The 22,583-nt window shown below is 36.7% G+C and overlaps 1 protein-coding gene across 7 annotated transcripts in view; it reads left to right on the top strand.

The window, feature by feature from the left end:
- The window catches only part of RALGAPA2 (Ral GTPase activating protein catalytic subunit alpha 2), a 141,596-nt gene that overhangs the window by 45,592 nt on the left and 73,421 nt on the right, over nucleotides 1-22,583 (top strand). For 6 of the 7 annotated variants that reach the window (XM_084514277.1, XM_084514276.1, XM_084514281.1 and 3 more), the window contains 11 exons: nucleotides 170-310; nucleotides 1,669-1,806; nucleotides 2,345-2,442; nucleotides 4,533-4,623; nucleotides 4,788-4,964; nucleotides 8,732-8,925; nucleotides 9,425-9,523; nucleotides 9,783-9,938; nucleotides 19,696-19,824; nucleotides 20,957-21,085; nucleotides 22,345-22,403. In XM_084514277.1, the coding sequence (XP_084370403.1) occupies nucleotides 170-310; nucleotides 1,669-1,806; nucleotides 2,345-2,442; nucleotides 4,533-4,623; nucleotides 4,788-4,964; nucleotides 8,732-8,925; nucleotides 9,425-9,523; nucleotides 9,783-9,938; nucleotides 19,696-19,824; nucleotides 20,957-21,085; nucleotides 22,345-22,403 (1,411 nt within the window). The remainder of the gene's footprint in view (nucleotides 1-169; nucleotides 311-1,668; nucleotides 1,807-2,344; nucleotides 2,443-4,532; nucleotides 4,624-4,787; nucleotides 4,965-8,731; nucleotides 8,926-9,424; nucleotides 9,524-9,782; nucleotides 9,939-19,695; nucleotides 19,825-20,956; nucleotides 21,086-22,344; nucleotides 22,404-22,583) is intronic. The other variant, XM_084514278.1, reaches the window with a different exon arrangement.

Raw genomic sequence — 22,583 nt, 5'->3', positions numbered from 1 at the left:
TGTGAGATGCATTGCATGTTATTGACTTACAGCCTTTAGGAAATATTTCAGAGCTTAACATTTTAAAATTTTTTCAAAAGCTATGTGTTTTGTTGTATCATGATATTCCAAAATCCAAATATTTTGCTATTTTTTCTGACATAATTCTTGCTTTATTTTTTCCTGGAAGCTAAGCGAAGCCAATCTATCAGCAACTGTGTTCATCTTTATGAGGCTTTGCCAGCTACTAAAAGTGTACCTCTTCTGCTTCACACTGTGAGCTCTCTCTTACCTGGTATCTCTTACACTTCTTGCTCTCACAGACTGTCAGGTACTGTACTTTAAAGTCATCGTTTTTATAAATGTTCTTTATATTTTTAAGCTGCTGTCTGTCTGCTTTCTTTCTGTCCAGTTAATTGTTCTTTAGGATTGTGGAATGAGATGTTTTTCTCTGATTCTGTGTCTCTTGCCTGGATCTGTTCAAAACACAGTGTTAAGTAATATTGGTAGCCAGTAGGAGATGAGCAAGTTCAATGGAAGTATATCTTGTCCTTTTTCAAAGTTATGAAGGGTGAAAAAGAATGGTTAGGTAAATGTTTTTGTTATTCTGTTACCGGAACTGTGTTCATTATCAAAATAAGTAACCTTTTAAGGGAAAATGAGGACAGCAAGGTCTTTTCAAGGAACTGAGTAGAAACTAGTTACATGCTTGAATGTATGAGATGGTGCAAGCAAAATATGCAAGTGAATAAATTTGTAAGGTTGAGCTACTTGATTTAAAAAAAAAATCTCATTCACTGTGTGTAACACTCAGCTATAAATCTTCTTGGACAGTCTGACAGTTCTGTTAGGTCAGCTTTGAAGGGATTTGTGTGTCACTTCTTTGACTGATTTCTAGGAGAAGAGTTAATAGCTAGGTTGGGTGGCATTAACTGCTGCTATAACTAAAGCCATTATTACTGAATAGGAGCACACTTGGTCCCAAATGTTACTGTCTTTTTTCACTTAATGCCAAGAGAATTATATTTCTATAAGTGTGTTGCTAGCTCATCTTAAAATTTTCCTGTTGCTCCTTCCCCAGTGTATCAATTTACTTTCTCACTTGAATTTTCATGCTTCTCTCTCCTCTCTTTTTATTTGGATTTTCAGTTACAGTAAAAAAGCTGCATGATTCAGTTTGTCTTCACAAATTATTCCAGAATCTGTGCTTTTTTTTTTTTTTTTTTTTTAAATTCTTTCCCTTTTTGATGTCCCCATTCCATCTTTATGGAGGAAAAGTCAGTAACCACAGTAACTTTCTCTGTACTCTATACTAGTTTTGCTGCCTCTCTTCTTTCTTTTTCCAGAACAAACAGAGTCTAGTTTAGGTATCTAGCAATGGAAAAGATAGCTTTATTCTCATGACGTCCTCCAACCCTTCATTGTGCACACTGAATCCCTGAAGTAATTCTTCTCTTTTCTCTAGATCTTTTGCCATTGAAACTGCTCATACATCTCTCTCCGAACTTAACATTTATTCTAAGAATAATTTAACTTCTTTAACTAGTGGTCACATTCTAGCTTTTGTAACCTGGAGTTTCAAATATTTGGGTGGGTTGCTTTTTCACATAGGTTTTGTAGCTAAGGAGTTAGTGTTCGTATAAAATTCTGAGGCTGTGCAAATATTTTGTTTTTTAACTAAATCAACAGAAGTTGAAGAATCCCAGCAGTTGGAAACTTCAGCAGGAACAGAAGTCACAGGCCTATTTGTAGACCAAGAGCAGCAAATAACTCGAAGTAGCAGCACTTCAGATATTGCAGATCAGTTTCCATCCGATTTTTTTCAAGGTAATATTGATGAAATATAGCAATGCTACACTTAGAAGAAAAAGTGCTGAGACTTGTTGAGCTTCACAGATGCTGCTCTTATCTTCTTTGTTTTCCAGCCATGGTTCTAAAATGCTTTTTATCCCATTTTCTTAGTAAATCTGTTGTTGGTATCTTGTTGAAAAAACTGTTTTTAAGAAGCTGTGGACTATGAATGCAGAGCACAACCTTTAATAAACCAGGGCTTTGTTAAAAGCATGCATTTTCAGTGTAACTCTTTATGTTTGTTTATCTGACTTGCATTTAAATTTTGTGTATCTGAGTTAACAGTTCTACTTCTGTTCTGATTGTGTAAGTGTGTTATGCTTATGAAGGATTTTTAAAACGTCACGTTCCATCTTATTGATTAAGCCCTGAAAATTATGTAGTATATATTACTTCACTTACCTGTAAATATGAAAAGTATATAAGTAAATGTAGCTGATTTTTTCCTGCAATTTGCTATGCACTTTCATCCCACAAATTTCTATACTTCTTTTTTACCTTCTAAAATTTCTAGGTAAGAAGGCTGGAAGTTCTCATAATTTATCTTCTTCAGACTCCAAATCAGTTCAGGAAAATAAGGAATATATGAAGAAGGAACATGAAGCTGAGCATGTAAGGCAAAATAGAGAATGATTATTGATGATATCATGTTTTAAATAAAACAAATGTTTTATTTCTGATCAGATTTTTATTAGTGTTTTGAAACTAGCAACGTGAAAGTATGAAAATTCATTAGTCACATTTCCAATATAGGATCTGGGATTAAACTGTAGCTGTTCATTATGCTATTTGGTATGCTTGTTCTGTGACTTCTGATACTGTAAGTTGCCAACACAATTTTATGTAATTGGCTATATGCTATTCTTATAAAAGACATCTTTGCTTTCCTTTATTAATTATAAACAAGTTCACCACTTTTTTTTGGTAAATAATTCATGGCTTTTATAGAGCTACACTACAGTGGAATAAATGGTTGATGGTTTGAAGTATTGAGGAAAATAATTTCCTTCAGCACAATTTGTAACACTAGTTATTTATTGCAGATTATTTGTATAAGTTAACATTAGGACAGGCAAGCTTTGTAAATTTTTAATGCAACTTTGGAACAAGCAGTAGAAATAATAAATGACTTCATCTTTGTGGAAGTATAATGCAATGCAACATGGAGGACTTCAAGATGAATCTCATCTCTGGTCCGTGGCTCTCCCATATATCTGGACTTAAAGTACTGTTAGTAAAATACTAACACCTCTGGAGAGACAAGGGTTTTTTTTGAAGTGCTTTCATTAATCACGTCAGGAATAACAAAGTGCCTTACAGTGGGAAGGAAAATCTAGTGGACTACATGTGATGGAGGTGAGGGGAGAGGGAGAGGAATAGGTTCAGTAGTTGTGGAGAATTAAAATTAAATTAAAATTAAATTAAAAATTAATCTGTCTCCCCATTCTATTCCTGTGGCATGTATTATAAAATATTTACAAGCACATGCTGCTGGGGCTGTCAAACACATTGTAGTTTCACCTTCTTTTGCAACTGGAAGCTGAGGTTTGACCATGTATATACAACATAAGTTGCTGATGTTCTATGTGGACCAGTTTGACTTAATATCACAACACAATTGCATATTGTCATCACTAATCACCAAAAGCTAGATTTGCCATGGAGGAGAAATGATTTTGCAGTCTATCAGGCAGCACGAGGAAGCATTTCTTTCTTGGGAATGCTTGAATGATGCCCAGCTCAAAGCAAAACAAACCAAACCTACAGCCTTCATTAATATAATAATAATTTCTGTGAGTTAGTTATGTCTTTGGTGGCAATAATTTACTTTCTCAGATATATGGAGAAAGAAAATGGATTAATGGTCTGGACAGCAAATCAGAAAAAAATAGAATTTTATTTAAAAATAACACTACTAATTACAAATACAAAATTAAAAGGGAATTTCAGAATTTTTAGTTGAATTGAGGAGTTTCAGAGCAGAGATTCCTTTAGCAGTTAGATCTGGTATGCTCCTAGGGGTGAGGTGCAGAACATGGGGGTTTTGTTGCACACTTATATAGTGACAAACAACATGGTATTCTATTTTCTGGCAGAAACCAAGTTTTGCTATTATAGATGACATGGAAATGCAAGAAATGTGAATTTGAAGGTGATCTACCAGATGTAAAGCAAAGCAATTACGCTTAGGGACGGAGGAGTATCATCTAGAAGCAGAAAATTGCCTGATGGTTTTTCAGCAAGTAGGCTATAAATCCATTTGAAAAAAAAAAAAAAAAACTAATAAAAAATCAAGGTAAACAAAAGATTAGGTGCTTTCAAATGGGTTGTTTTGCAACAAAGTAATGCATCAACATAAGAGATGACTACCAATTTCTTCCTGAAAGGTTTTTTGATACTTTTGAAAGTTTTGAATGGTTTCAGCTTTGTGGAAAAACATCAGTAGAAAGTCGTGCCTCTTAGTAGGTAAACTGAGTTTAAGAAAGGGAGTAGAAATAGAAACTGAAAACATGATGGTGTCCTTAAGACATCTAAAGATATTTGGTAGTCCAGGTATAGATTAAAATATATTGACTCAGTTATGATTAACTTTTAGTAACTTTCTCTATATGTGTGTTTGTGTATTGAATTTGCAAGAATATGTAGTTCTCAAAAATGTAATTAATAAACTCAGATTAATACTATTTTTTTTTTCTCTGAAGGTACTAGTACAAAGGAGCAATAGTACAGATGAATTAGATTTGAAAGCAGACTTCCAACAAACACATGGAAACTGTAGGGAGAGAGAAAAAAGTGAGTTCCAAGAAATACAGTATTTTTCTTAAGCTTATCAATTTAAATCAATGTGATAATTTTTTCTTGTTACAGATACATTAGGCACTTTCCTCACCAGGTTTTGCTAATGCAATTTTTAAAAATAGGATCTGAGATCTTTTTTAATCTTCTGTTTGCTTTAGGTGAAAGTGTTAGCAGTGACACATCCATTGGGTATAATAATGAAGTAGAGATTGCACTCATCCCCTGGCAAGCTTCTGAAGAAGACCATGAAGTTAATGCATCAACAGATGTTTGTGTGGATACTGATGCACCTCACTGGCTTCAGCTTAGTCCTTCAGATAATGCAAATTTAACAGGTACTCTAGTCCAGAAACTATATTTACTATTTTAGATTTTTGTATCAAAAAGCAGTTCATACAGTTCAGTTTGCATATTAAAACGTATGTCCTTTAGGCATGTCACCAAGCTTTTGTTATGTCAAAAAAGAGATTTAAATGGCCAGAGTTTAAGGAATTTGTATAATTAGAATGAAGGTGACATAGGTGCCAACACATTCTAATCCAGAAAATGAAAGCACAATTGAAAATGATTGCATTGCTTGCTATGTCAAATTACTGCTCATCAGCAGAAATGTGATAGTTGATCTTTGTGCTCTCTTAGCCTACACTAGTGTTCAAGTAAAATGAATTAATTAAATTTCTATTAAATTAATAGATTTTATTTCATAGCAGAATTGCCTAAGAAAGTGCAGGGAGTTCCTTACTGTATATATTAACTGATGGGAAATAACTGATTAATGCATAACAACTTTTCTCATCTTAATCCTGTTACCCTCCTTATTTATACTTCAGAGTGTGCATTGCCTGTATTCCAGTAGAATGTGATAAGTAGCATTCTCAGAAAAGTTAATATGGAAATAAAGCTCTTTTGCCTTTTAATTTTAGTTATAGTATCTTTGACATATCCAACACTTACAGTTATCTGCTAAAATGTTTTGATTCTTAGCCGGGTACCTTTCCATCTAATATGCAAGATGTGAGTCAGGGTTTTTACTTCAGTAACTTAATACTGTAACATGTGAAACTATCTTATCTGCTGTTTTTACTCATGAGCTGTATAGTTTCAAGGGTATTTTTTTCATGATCGCTTTTTCTTTAAAATACTGCTGGTTTGACGAACCAGTGCACCTTTTTCCATAGTTCAGATTACCATTATATAAAAGGTAGTAATACAATACCCGGCAAGGATTGTTATGTATGATAAATTCATTGCTTTGTCTGTGATACAAGAAATTGCTCTTTTGTGTTCACAAACAGAATGAGCTATATAAAATAATCTGAAAGGTAATGTGGACTAAAAGAGTAGTGTGGTAACAAATGTTTAATTACCCAATGGATCTGGCATGCTCTCGCTGCTTTTCTGGTTCTTGTCCAACTTGTTTGTCCGTGTGTCCGCTCATACTGTGTGGCTGCGTATAAGACAGTGTACGGCTTATTTCAGACTGGCATGTTAGAATATCTAAGTTATCCTTATGGTGTACACAACCCTCTTTTTGCTCACTGTACATCCACACAGTCAGAGAACACCTTCACGTTGTTCCTTTGAACACCTTATCTGAGTCAAACCTGCTACTGTTTGCTGCATGGTTGTTACATGGAGAACGCGGGAAGGATCTGAGTCCCTTGCTCGTCTTTCACTTGTGAACGATGTCTACTGTTGTAGTAAAATTATGTCACAAGCTGAGCCTTCAGGATTTTGATATGTCATATGGTTACTTGGATTCATTTGGGTGTTTAATTTTCTTTTACAACAAAATACATATTTGGTCTTAAGATTTGGAGGCTTTCTAAAATAAAAAACCTTTGTTTTGCTGTCAAAACCTCCACAGCGTAAGGCAAAAAATAGTGTAATGCTATCACCTGAACAGAATAGATGGATTAAATTCTCTGATGAGAGATGATCTCTTCTCTGTTGAACACACTTAAAAATAACATCTGTTTTAACACTTTGGGAATTCATAATACTGCAACAAACAAAACAAAAAAGGAAAAAAAAAATCCCCAAAGCTTTAAAAGAAAGGTTTAGGTGTGTGTGTCGATCTGCTAGGTGCGTGTGTCAATCTGCTTGAGGGCAGGAAGGCTCTGCAGGAGGATCTGGATAGGCTGGACCGATGGGCTGAGGCCAACTGCATGAAGTTCAACAAGGCTAAGTGCTGGGTCCTGCACCTGCGGCACAACAACCCCAAGCAGAGCTACAGGCTGGGAGAGGAATGGTTGGAAAGCTGCCAGGCAGAGAAGGACCTGGGAGTATTGGTTGATAGTCGGCTGAATAAGAGCCAGCAGTGTGCTCAGGTGGCCAAGAAGGCCAACAGCATCCTGGCTTGTATCAGAAGCAGTGTGGCCAGCAGGGCTAGGGAGGTGATTGTCCCCCTGTACTCAGCTCTGGTGAGGCCACACCTCGAGTACTGTGTTCAGCTTTGGGCCCCTCGCTACAAGAAGGATATCAAGGTTCTCGAGCAAGTCCAGACAAGGGCGACGAAGCTGGTGAGGGGTCTGGAGAACAAGTCCTACAAGGAGCGGCTGAGGGAGCTGGGGTTGTTCAGCCTGGAGAAGAGGAGGCGCAGGGGCGACCTTATTGCTCTATACAGAGAAAAGACACTTAGCAATGGAAATACTACCTGTAAAAGCCAGTTATTGATTGAATATATTTTCAGAGTACATGAGTTTCAGACATGTACAGAGTACATTTAACTGCATTTGCCTTCCTGCTAAAAAAGCCTTGAGTGAGGGCAGTCTGTCTGATACAAAACTGATTTATAGCTGGGTTGTCTCTATACAGAAGGCCCTTTAGCTTGTGTTTTCTCGCCAGTTTTTGCTTTGAACCATGTGCTCCCTTGAGTAATGTAGAAGAGGGAGATGATTTAGTGGGAGAGATCACTTCTGAGATGAAAAAAATTATAAGGAATAATAGGTCTTAACAGCGTTCTGTGTTTAGTCTAGGAAGATGATCATTGTGTTCTTCTGCAATGTGCGATGCGTGGAGGCAGCATCTCATGCAGGTATATCATCATCAAGAAAGTCTACCTGTGCCTAGGGCCTGCAGGAGTGGCAATATGCCTTCACTATTTTTCTGTGTCATTTTTTTCCCCTCTAATTTGTGAGTATGCTTACCCAGGAAGGCCAAAGTGTCCTTTTATAAATAAATCCACAGCTCTGGTCTTTATGCATGGTAGTAAACTTTCCAAACTTCACAATGAACATTTTAAGTTTTTGGTACTTCTGTCACAAAACATTTTTAGGCGTACTCTTTAGAAATAAAATGGTGCGACTCAGTGACAAATTATTTATGACAATTACGTATGTTCTGTTTGTTGAGACCAAAACTTTCAGGTATCTCTACTCTAAAGTTCCTGTTTATATTAAAACATAAATCTTTGCTCTTTATCTTTTCTGGGTAAAAGTTGATGTGTCTTTTCCTTGTGTCATAGGGAAATGCAATTCCCTAACCCAAAAGAGTTTTGCTTAGAGACTACTTTGTTGTGAAAGAGAAACCCTCTTCACAGCCCAAGGTCATCACATAGGAAAAATTAATCTCACTTGTTGATTTCATATATGTTTTATATAATTGGCTTTTAGATATGCTTCACTGAATTGCTTTATATAATATTAAGCTTCATTCTCGAATTCCATAATATTCTTGTTATCTGTGTAAAACCCCAAGATACAAACACTGTGGAATTGTAGGCTTTCATGATTTCTAGAAGATAATGGTTTGATTTATAAAAAAAAAAAAAAAAAAAAAAAAGGAAAAATGAAGAAACTATTATGTAGAGATTTTAGGTATAGACATACTTTTGTACAACTCGTAGAACTACTGTGATACTCTTGCAAAAGTGATTGATGTTTTTAAATTATTATCCAGACTAATGCTTTATGTTTTTCTGATGTTTGCTTGTAATTTCCAAGTCATTGTATTTGCTTAGTGTTTATATTCGGTGAGATCCCATCAGAAATGTTCAGAATTACTATTCCTATTCTGTATTGATATTCCCACTTTTTTGATTCCATTTATATTGTACACTGCATTTGTAATTCAGTGAAATTGAGCATTTTAAAATTTACAGACAGCAGTGAATATCTTGCTGATGACTGCAGTATAATTGCCGGTGGAAGTCTCATTGGTTGGCATCCTGATTCTGCTGCTGTGCTATGGAGGAGGATCTTGGGAATTCTTGGAGATGTGAACAATATACAGTCACCTAAAATTCATGCAAAAGTTTTTGGGTATCTCTATGAGCTGTGGTATAAACTTGCAAAGGTATAGTATATCAAACTTTCATATAATATTTTTTTTCCTGTAAAAATGATACTTAAGTTTAGTTTAGGATTAGTATATGGAACACAAGCATGATATTTGGAGGATTCTGTCATAAGTTTTGTCAGATTTTGTTTGATTTCTAGTAGCTATCCTGAGTAAAAAAATATTCCTGTTTAATCATGAGAATTTAGATTAGTTGATTTACATGGCATCATGAAACGGTAGCAAAGAAAACAGAGGTATAGAATAGAATATTGCAAACGTTGTGTTAAGTGTAAAAGCAGATGGTACAACCTAAAATGATAATATTTGGTTAGGCTATATAGCACTATAGAATGTGTTTTCCTGGAGGTGTTTGCTTAAAGAGGAACTGTTTGGGTAGCACAGGGTATAGCGCCTTGAGGTGCTATAATAAAATAGAAAAATAATAATATGAAATAAATAACATTAATAAAGTAAGCTATTGTGCTTATTAACTCTCATCCTTTAAAAACACCAGGTAAGGGACAACCTTGCTATAAGTATGGATAATCAGTCAACTCCCTCTCCTCCTGTCTTAATTCCTCCTCTCAGAATATTTGCATCATGGTTATTCAAGGTAAGTTATTTCTAAAATTTTCACATTAGTGTTTTTTTCTGTATAAATATTAAATTTATGAGTGTTCAGTTGCATAATTCATAATTGTCACAATCACTGCTTTCTAAGACAACAGATATCTTCCAGAGGACATTTGGACTCAAGTCTATTTTAATAAATACAGTAGATTTGCTGTATGGAAAATCTGCTGAAAATAACAATTTTGTATTAACTAACTACTAGGAAAAATGTAGTAAAACAAGGCTTTTGCTCTTTTTAGGCAACCACCCTGCCAAATGAATATAAGGAAGGAAAACTTCAGGCATACAGGCTGATCTGTGCTATGATGACTAGGCGTCAAGATGTTCTGCCGAATTCTGATTTCCTAGTTCATTTTTATTTTGTGATGCACCTTGGCTTAACAAGTGAAGACCAGGTAAAAGCCTTCTTTAAAAAAAATCATACATTTTTTTCCATATGCTGATGGAAATGTTTTTAGTTTCATTTTTGAAGAAGCAGAAAGAAACGATTGTATGAAATTATCCATGTATAGCCTAGTCCGTTCTTCTCTTTGATTAGACTACAGTCTGAACTTTCTCCATACTCTTCAGGTTATCTTACCACTCTGGACAGCTGTTCTTGGCTAAACATTCTGTGTCTGTGAATAAATATGTGAATAAATGCCATTTCTGGGTTTATATGCCATGGTTTGGCCTAACCAATAATGTAGTCGGTGGGAGATGAGGAAAAAACTTGAGCTGTAAAAGGATTATTGGACCACAGAAGCAGCTAAATATGCATAAGAATTATAAGAAATACTCTCAGCAAAATAGACATTCTAAAACCATGCCTGTGTTTTTATAGCTGTAACAGTGTGTTTTCATCCTTAAAAGAAATACTCTGATGTATACAATGGCGAGAGCTGCACTGCAGATGCCAGCAGAGGGCACATGGACCTCTTTATAAAATCTGTAGAGGTATTTGCTGCTTCAGGGAGTTACTTCTAGCACCTTTATCAAGCCAAAGGGAACAGTCTTGCACAGATTTGGTTATGCTAGTTGTTACCAATCTTTGCTACTCCTGTAATCCCCAAGAAGGCCTGTTCTTTTGCATAACTAGTGCTGGGTTAGTGGTGCATTTTTTTAAACGTTGTGAAGCTGTTTTTAGCTTTACCAGCGTGCAACATGCTGCTCACACCTTGAACATGGGTGCCTTGCTGCAATCAGCAACTCAGTCCCTCTCTCTGTGCTGGCCTGCATAACCCTGCACTTGAAAACTTCACGTGTCCCTGTTTTGCAAAAATAAAGGAAAGAAAACCATCTGTCGTGCATTCTCTGCAAGCTTTCCACCTGCTCCCAAGTGCTTCTGTAGGTATGGAAGAAGAAAAACTATTAGTAGCAGAATATTCTTTGAAATATACTTCCTAAAAGCAAAACACTAATACTATGATACATGCAAAAACATCTTCCTGTGTTCTCACCTTCAAAAGTTAAGGCATGCATTTAGGATAACTTGTTTTTTTCTTTACACAGACTCACAGCATGCTCTCTTTTTAGGAAGAGAACTGACTAGGTCTCCTACAGATGGTTTGGGCCAGAGTTTTTCTGTTAATTGTCCTGGTGTGCTACTAGTGACACTGGAGAAAAATCCTGGAAAAGAGTTTCTTACATAGAGACTTGGTGATTTTTAAAACCTGGTATTGATTCTTGATGAGCTGTATTTCTCACCATTCATTGTGGTTTGGTGTTAATAACAGCTCCACTGATTTTAAGCCTGTTGCTTTGTTGCACTTCATATTTCAGTCTGTGTGCAAATTTGCAATGCAGACACTAAGATCAAGAAGTGAAGACTGGCTGATGAAGGCAGTACAGATCATTCCATGGTTTCCCAGATATTTTGCACACTAATGCTGCTCTTTTATTCTTCCTTGGCTCTCTTGGTTCTGCTTTTGTTGCCTCTTGGTGGCACACTTGACCGCAAGTTTTCTCTTGTGTTACTGTCCTTCCAGTTCTGCTTTCATTAGCTATGATACTGGATGATGTGAGATGTTCACTCATGGTGCTTTGGGGCTTCAATTCTCATGCAACATGTTGATGCAAAGCCAGTTCATTATACCTATTTCCATATTTGCAGTTTGATTAGGGTCACATTGCTCAATGGGTGTTTAGAGTAGCTCAATATTTTGCATGTTGAAGGTAACACCTGCAATAAATACAATTGCAGGAATGTATTGTTTGAGGCAGAATAACAGAATAACTGTTAATATGGGTCATGGATATATTTCTCAAGTATTTTGGTGGAGCCAGGGAGTTATTTATGCTAGATGCCATCTGGTACCCTAATGATTGAACACAGGGTCTTTCTTCCACAGGTAGATTGATGGTGCAGGCAAGGTATTTCACCAGCCTTTTACCTTGCCGCCAAAAGATTAAACTACCCAGGTGTGGGGGAAATCTGATCTGTTTTGTGTGAAGGGGCTGGAAATTGGAGATCTTGTAGTGGAAAGAAAGAGCAATCTGCTTTGTGATTTTTTTTTCCTAAACATAAGCATATATTTCTCACTTTTATGGAACATTAACAGAAGAAAGGAGAAGGGGATTTTCTCATGGGGGAATTTTCATTCTATGTATGTGACTAGTACAATTTTAAAAATTAATGGAGAGAAGCAACACAAAGGTAGACCAGCTCCAGGAAATCACATTGGTTGTTTTAGATGAGCCTTTTATATGGCTACATAATTTAGTAAAGTTATGGTCAGAAACCTTATAATCTGAATATGATTATCAGTATTTTAGCATCAGAAATATATCTTTTTGAAATGTACTTCTCTTAGAAGAAAAAAAAAAAAGTCCACAAATCTTGTATTACATGAGCAAAGTGCAGTTATACAATTAATTTTAATGAAAGCCGGACTTCAATATAAAGATAAATACCTTACCAAAGACACTAATTGGACTTTCTGAGCAGATAGTAGTTGTATTTATTTCAGTAGATACATGTCCAGATACACGTAGCTATCTGGATAGGTGAAAAAGGTTTTTCCTAGACTTGGGAGAATGCAGCCCTCCTCCTCTAATGTATGCACTGTTTCCATTACCTGTTACTCTAAATTGCTCAATTGTGTTTCACTCCTCTCTTGAGGGTATGAGTATACAAAATTACTGCTGCATTGTGTAGGTTTTGGTAATGGTAAAAAACAAAATAATACATTTATTAATACATTCATGCAAAGTGCAACCTAGTTTTGAAGACTTGTCCCCTGGAGCATATAAAAGAGCAATGTAAAGGTATATTTTATAAAAAGCTCCCATGATACTTGGAGTTCAAGATTTAGCAATTAGTTCAGCAGATGAGAAAGGAGACAGTGTTGTAGCTAAGCCATGGCTAATTTATCCATGTCTGAGTGTCAAACAACAAACATCTCCACTTGAAGAAGTGTACAATTCTCTGCAACAATTGCATCACCTTTTCAGGTGGGAGAAGTAAGTCACAGCCTGGCGCCACAACTACTTTCAGTGTGCCAAGTGCCCTGAACCCAGGGCACAGGTGACTGTGCAACAACAATTCTGCTCCTGTACCACTTGAGCCAGTGGGCATTTCTCTGATGCTCTAGTGAGTTCAGATTTTCCCACTGCTCTTTATGAACAAAGTTCACTCAGGTTCTCCACCTCCCCTCCCTCACCAGTACAGAGGAAAGTGAATTAGAGCATGGTTTCATTTTTTATACACTATCTTCACCTGGTAGCGAAGGCAATGTTTCCACTTGCATCCAGAGCTTGACTGAAAATCCTGAGAAGACAGTGTATCAGGAATCACTCAGACAGGATGCAGGAGGTACTGCTTGCATTAACTTCAGTTCTTTTGCCCTTTATACCACTGAGGTCTGTCAGCCTTCAAATGCCTTCAGGGTCTTTCTAGTCCATCACACCTGTGCAGGACAGACTTTTTCTATCCAGTATTTCTTCTGGTATCAACTCAGCCAGGCAGCAGTGGTTACAGGAATGCCTAGGTCTTTCCCAGCAACATCCATTTCTTTACTGTATCATTCAGTCTGCAGCTTCATGAAAGCCATCCTGGTGTCACCTGCATTTGCTCCAGCTCCTGGTTTAAACTATGGAGAATCATGGCATGTTCTTGGGAAGAGATTTTTAGAGGATTCCACAGGAGAGCCTGTTGCAGCTTGGGTGGGCATAACTGTGTGAGTTTAAGGGTTGAAAAGCCCCCACTTGCAGCAATCATAAGAATTCATATTTTTTGATTTGGATGATACATACAGCTTTTAAAATTCAACTGAATTCTAATATTGCAATGCACAAATGTCTAGGTGTAGAAAAGAAATGTATTTTTTCTTATTTCTACTGGCTGCTTACTGTAGCAGTAATTTTTGCATCATGAACTTGAAGTATGTAAGCTTTTTCTTTTATAGCTTCCCTATTTTTTCTGGTAAAAAAAACAAACACCCTAAAACTCTATTCCAAAATTCTACTAATGCTACTCAGCCCCCTTTTCAGAAAAACAACTATTGAGATAATTCTAATTCCTACAACTTTTGGTATTCTCTGTAGAAGAAGAGGCAGCTTTTCAAAATGTTGCAAGTTTTGGAACTGCCAGCTCTTTCGTGTCATTTTTGGGGAGAGTCTCACCCTGCTACCAGGGCTTTGGCATCAGTTAACACACTTGCCGTAAGCTATTGACAACATATGCCACTGCATTTTTGGCCTGTAGTGTTAGAGATTGTTATCTGAAAAGTGAGCTGACAGGATAGTTATATTCCTGGCTTTTGAAGAGAGTTTCAACAATTAGGTTCAGTAAATCTGCAATTATACTGGCTTGCCAGCATATTTTTGGAGCAGGTTACTTCATAAAGAAATAGTAAGGAACATAATAAAAAATACATACTTCAGAGATTCTCTGAAAAGGACAGCTAAAGACTGCACTAAGGGCTTTTTGTTGTTTAATGATACTAAATGCAGTACTAACTTTAAATATGGGGGGAAAAAAGCCCAGATCCAAATGAGTTGACAGATGTCCCTGGTGATTGAATTTCAGCACACAGAGACCTGGCTTCTTTTGCTATGCAGAATAGCATAAGCCCACATGCATGCAGTGCAGCTGAAGATGGAGAAGTTAACAGCCACGTTTTTAGCTTGGTCCTTTTAGTGGTATAAGAAAGGAGCTAGATTTAATAATTTACCAGTAATGATAATGATATATTAATATATGTTATGTTTGTCTATAAGCCCCTTAGTTTGTTTAAAATAAACTGTTGCTTACTGTGGAAAGAAAACTTTGTCAGTTTCAAAGTAAGCTCATGTAGAAATGCAGAGTATGGCAAGATTGAAGTTTTGTGTGTGATTGCTGATTTATAATATGGAACATTTTGTAATAGAGTTGCTTGTAAGCTTTTATATCTTTCTGTTAAATTCTTACTCTGCAACAAGAAGCAGTGTTCAACTCATGGCTGCGAGATCACTGGTGCTGTGCACTGGGATGTGTGGTAGCTGTGTGGGGCATTGTCTTCCAAAGGTACTGTAGATGGGAGCTTCCCTCATGTATGCAGTGGGATAAGTACTTCTTGCCTAGATTTCTGTCTGATAGTGTTTCACATGAGGACTCTTAGTTATACAACATCTCAGAAACCATAGCACATATTTACATTTCTCTCCAGACTGCCATTAAAAAAAAATCATAACATAGTCTTTAGATAATAAGGCTTAGAGTCACATATTTTAGTTTGCTGTGACCTTCCAGTAGCTACCTCAATTTTCTCCTTCTGTAGTCTCCCCCACATCTGCCTTTCTGCAGAACATTTACCTGCTCTGTACTGGGTGAGCAGTTCTCTCAGAAGACGCTGCATGCCCCTCTGCTCACCCACACCAGGAGGATACACTGGCAGTGCTGGAGAAAAACAGCTGCTAGGATTGACTGGAAGAAAGGCAGAACCAGGTAATGCCAACTGTAGGAGCTGTGTGTTCTTCTAACAAATGCCTGCTCATCATCCCGTCCCTAAGCTACCTTCCCCATGAGGGGGTCACCCCAGCACTGCAGCTGGGTTGGCACCATGTGCTGGCATCTCACTGCCAGACTCCCTGGTGGTCCTGCCACAGGTGTTTGGGAGAAGTCTGTCTGCCAACACAAAGCTGTCTCAGCATTTCAGGCAGTAGGCAATAGAAATATCAAACATACTTTAAAATGGGACAAACTTCTGTTCACTTAAGATATTTGTCTGATCTCTGTTAATAAGGCATCTGGGCACTTCTCCATATGAGCACAAAGGTTGTTTTTATGTTCCAAATGTACCTTTAAAAGAGCTTTCTAATGTAGTTTGGGGGCAAGTAACAATTACCAGCAGGTAATTTATGCGATAATCTGTCATCTGTTTTCCAAATCCAATATATTACATGTATTCTGGTTTTCAGTCTCTCTCTCTGTTGCATCTAATCACAAGATACTTCAGCAAAGATAATTTTTTTTGAAGATTAGGTTTAAATGACAGATTGAAATAGATTTTCTGACAAGCAGTCCTGTGCTTTCTGAGTGTGTTAAAATTCTTCACAAACTTTTATCGGAACTTAATTTTTGACAAGTTAACTCTTACCTAAAATGTAATGCCAGCTGGGAGAGCTTGGAATAAGTAAATGGAATCAGTCGTTACTTTAAAATAAAAGGAAAATGAAGGATTTACCACTTATGTCCTGTTTAAATTAATAATCTTCTCTGTGCTGTAAATTTCAGCCCCAAATGAGGTATGTCTCTGGGAAGAACAGAGTGAACTTGAAGTAAAAAATCCATGTTGTTCCTGTTGAGGGACAATTGGAAACATGAGGAAGGCAGATGGCAGGCTATTTTGTTACACCTGTAATCTGCAAAACCTTGAACAAAAATTAGGTGAAGAATATTTTTGTAATCAACCTTTCAGTGAACTTGAATTTTTTTTCCACTTACTCACTGGATGTTTATGACCAAATTATTTGGATTACTAGATTACCCTATACAGAAATATTATGCCTTTTATAGGGTTAATCCATTTGAAACAGATGTGTGTGTGTTTGCCCCCTTCTCTCCCTTCCTCCCCATTTTTAACGCTACAGAGCATCATTTTGAATTGAAATAGTCCATAATGGTCCTTTTTTTTCACTTTTCTTTAACAACATGAACACTAAATTATAGCTGTGCAATTATGTAAACAATTGAAATGCTTCCAGAATGAATACTTCCTTTTAAATTTTCATTCTGTGTAATTGCTGAAAGGTTCGGAGCCATAATAAACCAAAATTATTTTACACATTTATCATTCTAAAGGTCAATTATGAAAGAAGTAAAGAAACAACACTGTACAGAATGAGTAAACCAATTTCTATTGCCATCACCATATGTTTTTCTTATTGCTTGTGTTTTTCCAGTTACTGTGTACATAGCATTCAATTAAAGTGATTCATTTACTAAGCTGTAAGCTGCTGAACACAGTTTACATTTATAGAACAGTGCTTTAAAGGGAAGGAAACAACATGCCTCTGTTTGAATTACCTGATTTTTGCAATATCACTGATAGGACGTATGTTCTCACTGGGCCACTTTCTCATAAACCTGAATCTTTTGATAAGTTTGCAATGCTACTGAATTAATACGTGAAGTCATGGTTTTATTGTTAGCTGTGTTGTGCATGAAAGTGTGCTCTCTGGGAAACAGTAGAAAAATTGTCAAATTTTACCTGCAAACGCCTTCCTGAGGTGTGGTTTCTTTCCAATCTGTTCTGTTTGCAATAAGCTCTAGTAGAGCAAGATGATGTTCAGGATGTATTCTGCCCTGTACTAATTTAAATGAAGTCACTAAAGCTGTCACAAACTAATACTGAGTGAAGTGCCTGAGGTGAAAAATGGCACTGGAAACTAATGGAAAACTAGGCTGTTTGTGCACAGTGCTAACTTTTATTGGTTCTGAGTCTGTTGTATCATCGCAGCATATGATCTGTGCCAGAAGGTCTGTATTTCTACGTAACAAAAAAGAAAAGCTGAGGATTGTTTCATTAGCTTTCCAAAAAGAAACTTTCCAAAGGTTTTTGCCTTCTAACTATGAAAAATGTATTTTTTTTAGTGGTTGTACATCTCATAAACAGCAAATAGATCCATGCAACGGAACTCTAGCAGCTTCCTGTAGTGAATGTGTTGTCACAGCATATGTGAAAAATTGCATTATTTATGCTGTGCTGTAAGCTTATAGGTATTAAGGTGTTAAAACAACAGTTCTACAATTACATTTTTTTATCCTAATTTTCTAAGAGTTCTGTTCAATGACCATGGCTAAGAGCTGATGATGCAAGGCGATCGTTACAGTGGTATTTAACAGATGGGATTGATGGAACAAGGACAGGAGTTAACACAGTTGTTTGTAGCAGGTCTTTGTACTTCCTATGTTCTGTTACCTTTTAAGCCAGGTTAGCACAGGCTCTTTTATTGTGGCATATGTCAACAGAAGTGTACTCCCATCTGTTGCTCTATGGTTTGATGCCCAATTATTCAGAGACCAAACACATCTCAGTACCTGGCTCCATTCGTAATTACAGGTGTGTTGTGCTGCGAGGAGTGAGGTGCGTTAATCAGCCCCTTAATTATGAAAAGGTGGGTCTTTTGTTCTGCTTGGAGCGTGAGTTTACCACCCACTTTATGAGCTGCTGCATCCATCTGTTCTTTCTTTTTGAATGTTTGCATTGACTGATATTGACTTTAAAATGTATCAAAGGAAGTGATTAAAACTAGTTTAAACATTAACTCGAGTGGCATTCTAGCTTATTCAGGAAAGTGGAAGCATTATCTTGTACTATGTTAAAAACGAATATTTATTTGGTAATATTTTAAATATATAACACTGTTATTTTGTAGGATGTTACTGCTGTAAATACTTCAGAATAATAAATAGGTTTTGCCCAGGTGTTGAGCAGTACATTGAGAAAATACCAGTGTGGCTAAAGCATATCTTCAAACAGAGAAAAATCAGCTTAACTTCTCTAGCTTCTGATGTAGAAAGTGAGCATAAAGACATATTTTCAGACTAAAATTTACATTCAAACCATCTTTCACACATCATAAAAGCAGTAAGGGTGGACACTGACAATTGTTTTCCTTCACAATTTTTTTTTAAATTTTATTGAGAAGAAAAATAATTTTCTACTCAATACAGAAATAACTGTAGCATGTTCTTCTGCAAATGTAATGCTCTAGGTAAGGATAATTTAGCTTTTGAGCCTAATTATAAGCCTTCTGAAATGTCCTAGAAAGAAAGTCTTAAATGCAGGAACTTTTCTCTGATTTGAAGAGACTGTGAAGAATTGAAACATGAGGAAGGATTAAATTCGAAATGCTTATCTCAAATATGGTCTGTGTCATGGGGTAATTATGAGAGCAAAGCTGTTGCTGGTGGTCTAGTATTACAAGTACAGTGCAACCTCTTAAAAAATAGTAAGAAAACTTTCTTTAAAAGTTCAGCAAAAAGTCTTTAATCTTTTTTTTTCCCCCCAAGGCTTATCTGTACTTGCAATTAAGTTATTTAGAATAGCAAATAGTAGCAATCTAGTTACTATAGGTTTATCTTTGTTACTGTGCTGAGTGCAATCACTTCTTGCATTTGACATCACTGCTTCTCAGCCAGCCCAGTGTAGTTGAAATGTATGTGCTAGAGCAGCCTAACAGGTGTAAGCTACCTGCTGTCAGGTAGTGCTTCAAGCTCCTTTGGGTGAAAGGCGACAGTAAGTTGTGTCATTTCATTATTGTTACGGCTACAGAATTCTGAGTAATACTGTTTTAGGAGGTACCTCATTTGGGATGGTGTAAAACTTCGTCTTAAATTGATTAACAGTTTGGATGTCTTGCTTTATCCAAAGTCTTGTTTCACAAGCAAACAGTTATTTTACACTTAGACATGAAGAGACATAGGTGTTTGTTTTTTTCATAGGAATTTAAGAGTGCAAATGTCACTGAAATACAAAATGCCGTTTTCTTACTAAATGTACATGCAAAAGAAAGCCGCAGTTGTTATGCGACAAGGCATGTGGCTCTGGGAAACATCACTTCGATGAGTGGGGAACTGGTGAATTACAAAGTTAAATCCTCTTAAACTCTCCTGTTGTTGTTTTGGTGTTTTGTTTTGTTTTGTTTTAATCTTTTTACTCAAACAGGTAACTTATCTTCATTTTTCAGGATATCTTGAATACTGTCATAAAGCATTGCCCACCTTGGTTTTTCTTCCTGGGCCTACCTGGCTTTACGATGCTGATAGGAGACTTCATTACAGCAGCAGCCAGAGTGCTGAGTGCAGACATGCTGGAGGTGAGTATGGCAATGCCCTGTGCCCGGCCTGTGGGAGCCCGCTTGCTAACAAGCTTGGGATGTCTCCACTCTAACAGGTGCAGACTTATTAGTGCAAGGTGAAATGGGGCTCTTGGGGGGCAGATACCATGGCAGCTGATGTGTGAAACTGGGGGATAAGGTGATATACTAGCATTGCTGAGGTGTTTCATCAAAAGGCCAAAGTGTGAGAAATCATATCCTCACCAATGCTGCCATGTGTTTGTGTGCTACAAGCAGGACTTGGGTCTTAGAATCTTGTTAGCATTTTTCACTGAGATGATTTCACGGATTGAGATATGGAACTTGTTTTGTAATGCAGAATGTTTTACGAAGTATCAACGCTAACAGAAATGGGATTCTAAACCATTAAATTAATGAAGTAAAATAAACCAGCAAATTAATGGTGGATGCCAAAATAAGGGTAATGATGTGACAGCCCTGGAAAAAAAAACAGGAAAGCACTGGAACCGCAATTTAGGGGAGACCTTTTGATCCATTCTGGCCACATGTTTTTACTGTTGCTCATGATGTCTGTGCTTCTGAGCAGACGGTGGTGCACGGGGACACAGATCTCCCAGCTTGAAGCAGAAACAAAACAGCGAGTCTGGTTGCATTGTCCCTCAGCGCTTAGACATTAATTTTCTGGCATCTCTGAAAAAGCTGATCAGCCTGATTTCTGATAAATCTTAAAATGCGAATAAGAAGTGAAAGCTTGACTTTCCATTGAAAGAGTTCTTAAAAAAAAACAAACACAAAACACCTTTCTTTTCTCCTATAAGCATAAAACAGTGTGCAATGTATTTTCAGTGTTACAAAAAAAGCATGAGTAGTGCCAGATCCACACTGATGGAGGAGTTCTGCACCAGAAAAAAGAAAAACACAGCAGCAAAAAGCACAGACAAAGAAACGTTTGCTAGTCACTGCTTTAGTGCTCATTTTGCAGTAGTTCTAAAGGAAAAGCTACTCAGGACATGTTCCTCAGGACACTTTCTGCACTGTATTGTGAATACAGCACTTTTAGTATTTGCAGTAATATACACTAGCCTCACAGCTTATGTTATTTTCATAACTTGATGAAGAAAATATTTTTGTTTACTTTTCCTTTCGTTAGGCTCCCCGTTCAGAAGCTCATACCATCCTTGGTTCTCTTGTTTGCTTTCCAAATATCTACCAAGAAATCCCACTCTTGCGGCCCATTTCAGAAGCTGGTGAGATCATCGCGGGAAGTGCAGATGTAAAGGTAAAGCCACATTTAATTAGTAAGTCTAACATATCTTTATTATTTAATCACTTATTTTTTACTGTACACTTTTTGTTTAAATAATAAATCCCTCCTTCTCATCAAAATCCCACAACTGCGCACATTATATGTACTTACTTGATAAGCATTGCTTTTCCTAACATGCACCATAAAATTAGCAAAGCTTAGATAGTACAAATTACATTTTATTTTCAAGGAGAGTGAACTGGCTATGATCAAATGCTATGTTTTCCAGCCAGATGCCTGTCACATCGATTCATTAAACAGTGGACGTGGTATTATTTAAAGTGCCCATTCATTGCATCTATGTATATTAGGTTGTTCTCTAAGAGATGTGGAGTGTGTATGAGGGGAGACGGTTTCTGCCTTACTGGTATTACAGTAAAATGCTAAGTTGATTCCACTCTTACACAGAACCATTAGCTTAATATGAATGGTCTTTCCCCAGGCATTAACTTCAGTGAAATACCCTGCAATATTAATTATTTTGCTCAGTGGAAAACTTTGTAATTTAATGACCTTAAAAAATAACATTGAAAGGAAAAATCACACATGCACACCCTCCCACAAAGACCCCAACAAACACGACCTAGAGCATCACTAGCTGATGGAACCTGCTCAGATGGTTGCCCTTGTACAAACCTCTATTGCTCCTTGATAAACTTGAGACACCATGCTGATCCACTGTGGAAAATTAGCTAAAACTGGGGAGGAATTTCTGAATTCCTTGTGTGGCTTTAGAATGTAAAAATGGACAGAATGCAAAACATTCTTCCAGTGCTTCCATTCTGGATTTCTTTATCACACCCCAGAGTCTCATCAGGTGAGTGTTAAAGCAGGCTAGATTTTAAAGTCTTTTGTGTTGATTTTTTGTGGGTCAAAATCTAACTTGCTGAAAATTTGTACACCATAGTTTGTATTATCAAGTGCTGAACACTCATAGTAAACACCTTCCAACTCTGAAAATGAATTGATTTCCACGTTGCTGCCTGTACATGATTTTGGATTGATTAGTTTCATCTGCAAGGGTCTGTATACTTGAAGTGCAATCAGTAAGCAATCTTCTTTTGATGAAATAAAATTGTGGTAAAAATAGTAAACAAAATGTAGTTAAAGTCCTTTAAGAATAGACTAAGATTTAAAACTCGTTTCATTTACAACTATGTCAAAATTAAACAAGTTCAAATAAAGTGCATGTATGAAAAGGACACTTACTCTGATTTATTTTATCATTTTAGTGTTACCTCATAAATATTTTATTGAAGAATGCTACAGAGGAGCCAAGTGAAGCTGCAAGGTAAAATATTGAATGAAGTTAAAAATGGGAAAATTGGAAAAACTTTCTCCCTACATATTTTTCTGTGTTTGTACAGCTGATTTGTTACTCCTGCCTTATTTTTTGACCCTGTTGAGTTGAGTTCCTTACTGTGGCATTGTGATGAGGTCTGCTCTGTGCTGTGAAGATGTAGACCTACTG

The sequence above is a fragment of the Aythya ferina genome (assembly GCF_964211825.1).
Source record: "Aythya ferina genome assembly, chromosome: 3".
Lineage (NCBI taxonomy): Eukaryota > Metazoa > Chordata > Aves > Anseriformes > Anatidae > Aythya > Aythya ferina.
Note: the sequence above shows the minus strand (reverse complement) of the source record. Positions and strands in the feature narration are given on the sequence as shown.